Source organism: Tupaia chinensis, unplaced genomic scaffold, assembly GCF_000334495.1.
Source record: "Tupaia chinensis unplaced genomic scaffold, TupChi_1.0 Scaffold000074_1, whole genome shotgun sequence".
In the NCBI taxonomy this organism is placed as follows: Eukaryota; Metazoa; Chordata; class Mammalia; order Scandentia; family Tupaiidae; genus Tupaia; species Tupaia belangeri.
Genome location: NW_006159534.1, coordinates 4,558,902 through 4,568,804, shown reverse-complemented (window position 1 = coordinate 4,568,804; position 9,903 = coordinate 4,558,902). Strand labels below are relative to the sequence as shown.

The window sequence follows — 9,903 nt, the reverse complement described above, 5'->3', positions numbered from 1 at the left end:
TTTGCCCAGACCTGGCTCCAGAGAGGGCCTGGCATTGACAGTTCACTGAGACGTCTTTCTGGGACCACCAGGAAATGGAGTCTGTAGAAAATCTGCTAAACTCAGGCCTGGGGTGGGGTTAATTTCGTGGGTGCTCATAGGAACATCAGCTTAGGAGTTCCCTATTTAACTCTGTGTGATACAGCCAAAGTGTCTGACTGGCCTCCTCTCAAGTCCTGATCCCAGGCTTTATCCTGCCCCTATTGAGAATCTTGGCCCTCTCACCTTATTCCCAACAGCCCTTTCCCTAGAATAGTCTTAGGGGACTCAGACGTGTGTCCTCACAGTGACCTGAGAACTAAACCCTTGTTATCTCTATACCCAGCATGTTCTTGGATTGATCCCCTTGGAAGTCAGCCTTGGCTAAGCTGAATTTCTTTTCTATGCTACCTTGGCTCTGCTGCCCTCCTTCCGCCTCCCCAAGAAGCAATCTTTTCCATCAAGGTTGGCTTCTTCTATTCTACTCACTGAATTTGACCTTCCTCCCTTCATGGACCTCTGAATATACCACAGATGTACTGGGTCATGACTTTTCTGATGACCCAATATTATTCATGGTGGCAAGAGACTAAGATACCTGGTTTCTAATCTTAGTTTTATCTAGTGATTCTAGGCAAGTCTTTAACTACCCTGAACCTCAGTTTCCTCATCTGTAATGTAGACATCATAGTACTTTACTCCATCCACCTCACAGGGCTGCTGAGAGATTTATTTGAGATAATATATGAGAACTTAGTATGCTTAATATAAAGCTTTTTGTAAATATATAGGAAAGCAACTGAAAAACCAATGGAATGAGGGCCTAGGATTTAAAAACCTCCTTAAAACACACTCAGTCTTACTAAATACCTATGGGGAGGGCTGAGCACTGACTCAAATCAGGAGAACAATATATTTCTCAGAGGTTCTTTTTTTTTTTGAAAGGTTTTCTCTATAGGGCGCGTGCGCTAGCCAGACAGACAGAGAGAGACATAGAGACAGAAAGTGAGAAATCACCCCCCGGGAGGATGGCCACACCGCAATCCCTTCTTCTCCATTCTCCTCTCGGGATCTTGGGCATGCATGCACACGTGCCTGGTGTGAGTTCTAAGCCACCAGGTCCGGGACGCGAACCGCAGTCGACTACGTGGGAATCCAGCGACATAGCCATTACGCTAACTGCTGGTTCCCTCAGAGGTTCTTGATTTCCCCCAAAGTCTTAAGATGGATTTTTATTAAGTCTGATTAGAAGAACTAGAATTAAGTGCAAGATAGAAATTGGCCTGCAAAAGGCTAAACTGCATATCATAAACTTAGATTTTTATATTTCTTTGAATTTTGTATTAAATAATTTATCATCTTAGGGATTTAAAAATAAAAGTTGGTGATTGATAAGCAACCTTTATACTTCTATTTTAATAAATCAATATTTATGTCTGGGTAGGGGAGAAGTGAGAGAGCTGGAGAGGGATAGAGAGAAAGAAAGTGAGAAATCACCCCCTAAGGGAGATGGTCATACCACAATCCCTTCTCCATCCTCCTCTTGGGATTTTGGGCATGTACAAACATGTGTCCAGAGTGATTTTCAAGCTGTTGGGTCCAGGACAAGAACCTCAGTTGGTCACATATGAACATCTAGTACCTTAACCACCACACCACCTGCTGGCCCCAAGAAGGGGTTAAGAGTAAATCTCAGAGTCAGCAGGTGGCAGAGTGGTTAAGGCACTGAATTTCCACATAGTTGACCATGGTCCTGTATCTGGTTGCTTAAAACTCACACCGTAACATGTGTATGCATGCCCCAAATCCTAAGAGAATGAAGAAGGGATTGTGGCGTGGCCATCTCTCTCAGGGGGTGATTTCTCACTTTCTGTCTCTCTCTCTGGTGAGTGCACATGCCCTATAGCAAAAATTCTCTCTCAAAAAAAAAAAAAAAAAGGAAAAGAAAAGAAAGAGAGAAAATCTCATACTAGGCTAAGCATCCTAATCGACCTTATCTAGGAACATTTCAGCTGGTTGTCCTCTGGTCACCACCACCCAAGGCACCACCACCATTCACCATGTGGGAAATAAGAACTGGAGTTAGGGTAGGCCCCAGGCATAGATAACCAGCTGGGAGAACTCAGGCCAGTCTCTCAGTCCAAACCTTGACAGGATAGATTAGGAGCCAATGGGCCAGGGGGGTGCATTTGGTTTCAGATACTTCTTTAGTTTTCATTTTTGTTTTTTTGCTCTTCACAGTTCCTAACCACATTTTGATTTTGAGTTATTGACAGATTTGTCACTTTAACCTTAGAAGAAATGACATAAAAATTCTGAATTTCAAGTTACTCTTGAAAGTTGGAATATCTGGCAACTATGCCCCTCAGTGGTAATTATGGGGATTTGGATATAATGGAGCAAAAGTCCTCGAGGCTCCTTAACTCTCAGTGGTCATGCTGTCCTCGGTAGGATTTTTAGTAGCTTATCTAGGTAAAGAACCTTACAGCCTGGTTCTAGCACAGGAAGAGGGGAGGTGGGAAATCAGCTATTCTTTTTCCCAGTTTTTGACTCAGTGTTCAGTGTGAGATACAGGGTGTGGCGAGGATAAGAAAATGTGGTCTTTGTTCCCCCATGGAACTAGAAACCATGAAACAGAGCACTAGAGCAAGATAGAGAATTCTCCCTAAAGGTGCTTCCTGGCCTGGCAGAGGCTTGGTAAGGGGAGATAATTACCTTTTCCAGAAGTACATAATGACAGGGAAGAGAGACATGACAGCCGTGTGGAAGATGCCGCGATCCAGATGGCCTTCCATAATCATACCAATGATGGCTTCCTTCTGGGACTCAGGGATATTCACCTACCCACAGAGTAGGAGCCTGTCATTGGTGGAAGCTCCAGGGAAGGCAGGAAACCTCTCTTGGTCCCTAGGGCCCTCACCACCACCCTCTTCCCTGGAAGGCAAAAGCTTTTTTTTTTTATGGGGTTTCTAGGTAAAGGATATCTAGTTGGCCCAGGCAGCACTTAGGAGGTGCTTGACAATTGGCTTCTAGGGTCCTTGTGGAGGGAATGTTTCTTGGCAAAAGGCCAGAGTTGAGTGGGAGTCCTCCTTACCCTCAGCTTTGGAGGGATGTCGGAATTCAGGAAGAGCTTTAGGATAACGTTAAGTTTGGCCCTCATGAGGATCACATCATTCTCATTGTATGCCCGATTGGCCTGCAGCATGTGAGCTGAACTCACCAAATCGTTAAATCTAAAAAAGATGGTTCAAGTATGAATTCAGCAAGGAGGAGATCAAAGCAGTAACTAGAGAGGGCACATGGCCCAAATCTGTTTCTGGCCTAAGACAGGAGAATTCTGGACCACATTGTGACTTCATTCATTCAGTCTTCATTCATTCATTGGTAAATATGGAACACTACTATGTATCAGATAACCATGTTGAGTATCTCTTCAAGTGTATTTCACCAACACAAGTGCCCTTAATTATGACACTCTCCTCCTCCTTTACTCATCCTGGTTCTGTAGCAGTTTCACCTTTGACTACTTCAAGGGCTAAGGGCTACTCTTCTCTTTACTCTTTTGTGCTGGTATAAGGTAAACCTCTGAGGTCCAGGTAGGTCCCAGTCATGTAGAGCACATTAGGAATGAGAGAAGGCTTGGACTTTATTCCAGTGGAAATGAAAAGCCACTAGAATTTTTAGGCAAGAGAGTGACCTAATCAGGTTTATGTATGTGTGTGTGTATACACACACACACACACACACACACACACACACACATATATATATATATATATATATATATATATATAGAGAGAGAGAGAGAGAGAGAGAGAGAGAGAGAGACAGAGAGAGACAGAGAGAAAAAGGAGAGAGATTTTTGCTATAGGGCACGTGTGCTTGGCAGAGTTACAGAGAGAGACAGAAAGCAAGCCGCTACCCACCAGGGCAGATGGCCACACTGCAATCACTTCTCCTTCATTCTCCTCTAGGGATTTTGGGCATGCATGCACTTGAGCCTGGTGTGAGTTTTAAGCCACTGGGTCTGGGACTCAAACTGTCATTGACTATGTGGGAATCCAGCAATATAACTGTTATGCCAACTGCTGGTCACCAGGTTTGTACTTTTTTTTTTTTTTTTTTTGCTATAGGGCACATGTGCTACCAGAAAGAAATTACCCCCCAGGGGGATGGCCACACCACAATCCTTTCTCTTCCATTCTCCTCTCAAGATCTTGGGCACACATACACACGTGCCTGGCATGAGTTTAAGCCACCAGGTCTGGGACTCGAACCACAGTCGACTACACGGGAGTCCAGCAACACAGACGTTACACCAACTGCTGGTCCCCCCAGGTTTGTATTTTTAATAGACTACTGTGGTTGCTGTACAAAGTACAGTTTGTAGAAGGCAAGTGAACAAGCTGAAACCATGGCAGTGAGAACCAAAGCAGCAGCATGGGAGGTGATTCACTCTGTTCCCTCTGACCCTTCTCTCCTCCACCTTATAATCTGACTAATCTCCACTAATCTCCTTCAATATTGAGTTTAGGTGACCTGTCTTCCAAGAAGTCATACTTGAGGACTCACGGTTGTCTAAATGCATGTCCTGTGCCTGACTCTACCATAGCTCCTTTCGTCTCAAGACACTTTCTACCTTTTATCTGTATCTTGGCTTCCATTAGTTTGGCAAGTAGAGAACATGCTTTAGTTGTTTTTGTACTTTCAATGCCAAATCTAATAAAGAGTAATAAAGTGTCTAATAAAGAGTAAACAATCAATAAGCATTTGTGGAATAGACTATACCCCTCACTGGGGTGCAGTGGGAGTCTCTAATCAAACCCTCTTAACTGATGTGTGACTTACTGGGTGCTCTGCACTTCTGAAAAACACACTGGCTGATGACTATGGCGAGCTCACTGCACAGACTAGTGGGCCATCTTTAGGGCACTCTTACACTTCTCCAGCTAGTTGAGGTGACTGTTTACCAGTGGTTATTTGTGTTTCTTCCCTAAAATTTTTACCTATTGTGCTTGTTACCATAATTCATAAGTTTTGAAAACGGACAAAATATGAACATAAAAAGTATTTGTTGTTTTTATGAAAACGAATGAGAATGCTTTGGAATGTTCCAATAAAGCTAAGAGCTTTTCTTAAAAAGTTGCTTTTGTGTTAAGTATGACATGGCAATTTAAAACATTAAAAAAAAGGTAGGAAAATCCAAGAGGATTAAGTTGCTTTGTGGTAATCTTTCAATTCTTGTTCCACTTTTTTAAAAAATCAAAATTAGGATTAATAAACAACAGTTTAGGTACAGCTTAGATAGATAGATAGATAGGAACTTCCTATTCGTGAATTGGCTTTGGCTTTACATAAAATGCTTGACAAATGAATGACTATCTTTTGACATTTTTAACTTAAAAAATATCTAATGTTACACACACAATCATTATTATGCTTCCTGGCCTTAACTGAAGAACTATTGGTCCAATGGTGCTACAGAAGAGGACATCTTTCAAATGGATAAATAATGAAGAAAAATTGCTCAATTTCCTAGGAATAAATAAGTGCATTTTAACATTGAAAACTCCAGAACACTGAAAGCCATTAGGGCCCAAAGGGGGAAAAAAAAAGTGGAAACTGATGGAGTGACAGAAGTCAGTGGGATTTTTAGGAGCCTTCTCATTGGCAGGGTTGAAATCACTCTCCTTACAGGTCATGCCAGCCTTGGTTTGGGGGTACTCCTGATGTAAAGACAGAAGAGGAAGGAGAGATGGAAAACTTACTTTTCCATTTCAGAAAAGAAATATAAATCATTGATCACAAAGTTGACTGTGATGATTCTATGGCCAAGTATACGGCGCTTCATAAGGGTTACATCTCCATTTTCTTGTTCGGCACTCCGGACGTTTGTGGATGGTAAGGTTGGACGTCCTGATACGTTGGGTGATGAGGAGAAATCTGAGAGAAAGAGAAAGGAATTACAATTAAGTCACTCTTAAGCCTGAAATCTTGAACTTGGACATGACTAAAAGGAAGAAGGGAGACTGTGGACCTAGCTTTGGGGCCTGTTGAAATAAGTCATTCCATAGGCTCAACCTTTTACTTATACTTGAAGAATTGCCAAGAGCCATCTGCACAGATAGTATGACAAAACACACATAAAAACAAACAAAAAAGCCCCCTAATCAACTGAGGATGTATTCCTGGTGTTTGTCCAATAGAAATATAATCACATTGTAGTTACACTAATCTCTAAGGTTTCTGTGGCGATGATGAAAACTGAATGTGCAGATGGAAACTTCAAAATAGAGTGTACAGTTCCGACAATGCTCATTCAAAGGTTTGTCAGAGCAGTGACTTAGATGCAAACTGGGAAAGCAGCACAAAAAAAGAGTCAAAATATTGAGAGTAAAGAATAAGTTTATTAAAGAAACACAGTAGAAAGCTAGATTAGAAAAAAGGCAGAAAAGAGTAAGGGGAGCATAGAAGGTTCTAGAAGGTTCAGATTGTATGACAGAAAATTAGACATTTTAGGAAGTTTTTTCAGTAGGATATATCCAAATAGAACCATCCATAGGGATTCCGGTCAAAAAGAGACCAGTTTGGAGCTGGATCTGACAGTTAGAATGACTAATTGCCTGGCTGAATTTTAGACAAATTCTAAACCCAGCTTTAGAATTTACTATGTTTTCCATTACATTGTTCATTCTGGAGTCCTGTTCAGGAATGATTGGTGTGGATGTGGTGCTCCTTGTGGTGTAAGTGGGATTCTCATTCTGGGCATATGTGCATGCATGCCTAAAGTCCTGAGAAGAGACTGAAGAAGAAGGGATTGTGGTGTGGTCATCCACCTTGGGAATGATTCCTCACTTTCCCTCTCTTTTTCTCGGTCTCTTTGGTGAGCACATAGATCCTATAGTTTTTTAAAAATGGGAGGGTAGCTACAACACTCAGTCTCTTTGGTGAGCACATATATCCTATAGCTTTTTAAAAATGGGAGGGTAGCTACAACACTCAACACATACCTAGCCATACAATAGCTCTCTTTCTCAAACTTGAGTTTGGAGGGAAAAATAATTCTGAGCAACAGTGGAAAATAATTAAAGAATAATTCATTGAAGTTGATTTAGAAGTAACACAAATATTAGTTAGACTTTAAGTGCATTAAATGGATATAACTGTATGAAGGTAAGGAATCTGAGGAAAAGAGGATGCTAAATCCATCCAAGAAACAGAAATGATAGCATGCTTGTAAACTGTTTCTGGTGGTAGAGGGGCAGACCTGACTTGTATTATTTGCTGATTTCTAGAATAAATATTCCCACTGTAATCAATTCAAGTTTCTGATGGTTTATCAATTGGCTCACTAAATAGCTGAATATTTAGCAATTGTCTCTCACCAACCAGTGTGAGCAGCTTCTGCTCATTATTTTTGTATCCAATTTGTCAAGTCTTATTGGTTCCATTTAAAAAATATATATTTCAAATGTACTCACTATTTGTCTTTCTTGCCTCTGTATTTGTGCAAAACAGCATTACCTTTCATTTAACTTATTGCAAAATGACTTAACTGTTCTCAGAGTTGGGACCACAGTAAGGTGACTGAGGTGCTTAGAACGCAAAATTTAAGGAATCACTCACTATCAAAATGGTACAAGTGTGGAGTTGGCACATGCATGACACTGAGAGTCAGCACTTCCCAACTTTTGTGCCTATATTCCTCACTTGCTTCACCGCATTTTACCACCTTGCAAGAGGGTTTGTTCCACAGTGCAAGGAAAGGAAACTCAGGCAAAGTCCACTGGACTCTCTGAATTGAGGAGCTGAAACTGAGAGTCCAGGGAAACTAATGTGATTAGAGTTTCCAGGACAGAATTCAAGGAGGAGACAGCAAATCCCAAAGATTAGTTCTTCAAGTGTTCAGCAAAGTACTGACCAGCTCAAGCATGTAAAGTCTACCCCAAACTGGGGAAGGGGGTCATCCCAAAGCATCCGAGAACTGTCTTTGGTGCTGATACAGGGGACAGAAATAGGGCCTATGTCTGCCAGCTCAACTAGAAAAACACATATTCCATGAGGAATTTTGTAGAATACTCAAAATGGTTTTCGATCAGTAGTAAATAACTAGCCATACGTGGAACATGACTCTGGATCCACCTAACAAATCATGAACACAACTACCAAGAGGATCAAACAGTACTCAAGTAATTTAAATGCATCTCAGAACAAATATTTTATAAGAATACAAAAATACCCAACACCTAACAAGATACAATTTACAACGTCTGAGAAGCAAACAAAGATTTACAAGCACATAAAGAGGCAAGGAAACATAACCCATAATGAAAAGAATAATTAATTGAAGTTGATTTAGAAGTGACACGAATATTAGTTAGACTACAAGGGCATTAAAACGGATATCATAATTGTATTCTATAGCTTAAAAAAAGTTAGGCAGGAGCAAGTATGGCTGACTAGAGGACTCCCCGAAGAAGGAACAAAATGATAAATTAGATTCACTTCAGATCAAGTGCCTGAAGAAAAGCACTAGAATTTAGTACGTGCTTTCTGTCATGATAAAATAAATTAATTTAAAAAAGAAAAAGTGTCTCCTCATTAGGAATACAATAATTCTCCAATAAGATTATGTAAAAGGAATTTGATAGATGACAGATGTGGAATTCAGAATAATGGACTTCAAGAAAACTTAAAAGAATACAAGAGAATTCAGAGAAAAAATTCAGTAAGATTAGAAAAACAGTCCATTGATATGAATGAGAATTTAACAAACAGATAGACATCTCTAAAAAGAACCACATAGAAATCCTGGAGATGAAGGTGATACACGAAGTAAAAAATACAGTTGAGAGCATTAACAACCAGGTTAGATCAAGCAGAAGAAAGAATCTCTGAACTTAAAGGCAAAATTTCTGAAATAACTCAGTGAGCCAAAAAGGAAAAAAAAAATTAATGAAGAAAAATACATGACCTAAGGGACACCATTAGATGATTAAATATTTGTATAATGAGAATTCCAGAAGGAGAAAGGCATATGAAACCTAATTTATGGAATCATAACTGAAAATTTCTTGAGTCTAGGGACGAATACAGATATCTAGATTCAGGAACTTCAAAGGATGCCAACATAAAAAGATTCAACATAAAAAGGTCCTCCCCAGACACATCATAACCAAATTGTCAAAAGTCAAAATGAAAGAATCCTAAAAATACCAAAGAGTCACAAATAAAGACAATCCCATCAGACATCTCAGCAGAAACCCTAGAGGCCAGAAGAGAATGGGATGATATGTTCAAAATTTTGAATGAAAATATTTTAGGCTGGCTTTGAGATAGTACTAACCTGCTCATGAGAAGCTGGATCTCATGTTGTACCTCTGGTTCAAATCACCCAGCCTGGTTAGGTTAAGACATGCCAGTCAGGCATGTGAGTGCCCAAGATCCAATGGACTGGAGGGATGGAGGGATGGAGGAAGGGGATATAACAGGGGCCTGCTTAGCCAGATCGACTCCCTCTTTTTAAAATCAAAAATTGTTTCTCTCTCAGCCTGATACTCTTTGAGGTTTCTCACAGAAACTCCAAGAAAACAAACAGCCATCCTGGAGCTTGGAACAGTGAGGGATACTCTGCCTAGCCACAAACTGAAATTCCTGTCTTTGAAGATGGATCATTTGAATGTACCCTTTAGCTAAGACTGAAACTCTGGTCCCAAAGAAAAATTTTTGATTGTGCCTCCAGCTAAAAGTTTAACCTATCTATTCTTTTCTATGCTTTCCTTTAGTGATTGTAAGACACATAGGTCCCGACACGTAGGTTTTTGGTAAAGTCATGATGTATTTGCCATATTTTTCTATGGGAGTGTAGAGACCCTTGTCTGACAG

The 9,903-nt window shown here is 40.5% G+C and overlaps 1 protein-coding gene across 4 annotated transcripts in view; it reads right to left on the bottom strand.

The window, feature by feature from the left end:
• The window catches only part of RGSL1 (regulator of G protein signaling like 1), a 102,065-nt gene that overhangs the window by 26,945 nt on the left and 65,217 nt on the right, over positions 1 to 9,903 (bottom strand). For all 4 annotated transcript variants that reach the window (XM_006142329.2, XM_006142327.1, XM_027767952.1 and 1 more), the window contains exons 16-18: positions 5,787 to 5,961; positions 3,113 to 3,251; positions 2,734 to 2,858 (exon numbers count right to left, since the gene is read on the bottom strand). In XM_006142329.2, coding sequence (XP_006142391.1) covers positions 2,734 to 2,858; positions 3,113 to 3,251; positions 5,787 to 5,961 — 439 coding nt within the window. The remainder of the gene's footprint in view (positions 1 to 2,733; positions 2,859 to 3,112; positions 3,252 to 5,786; positions 5,962 to 9,903) is intronic.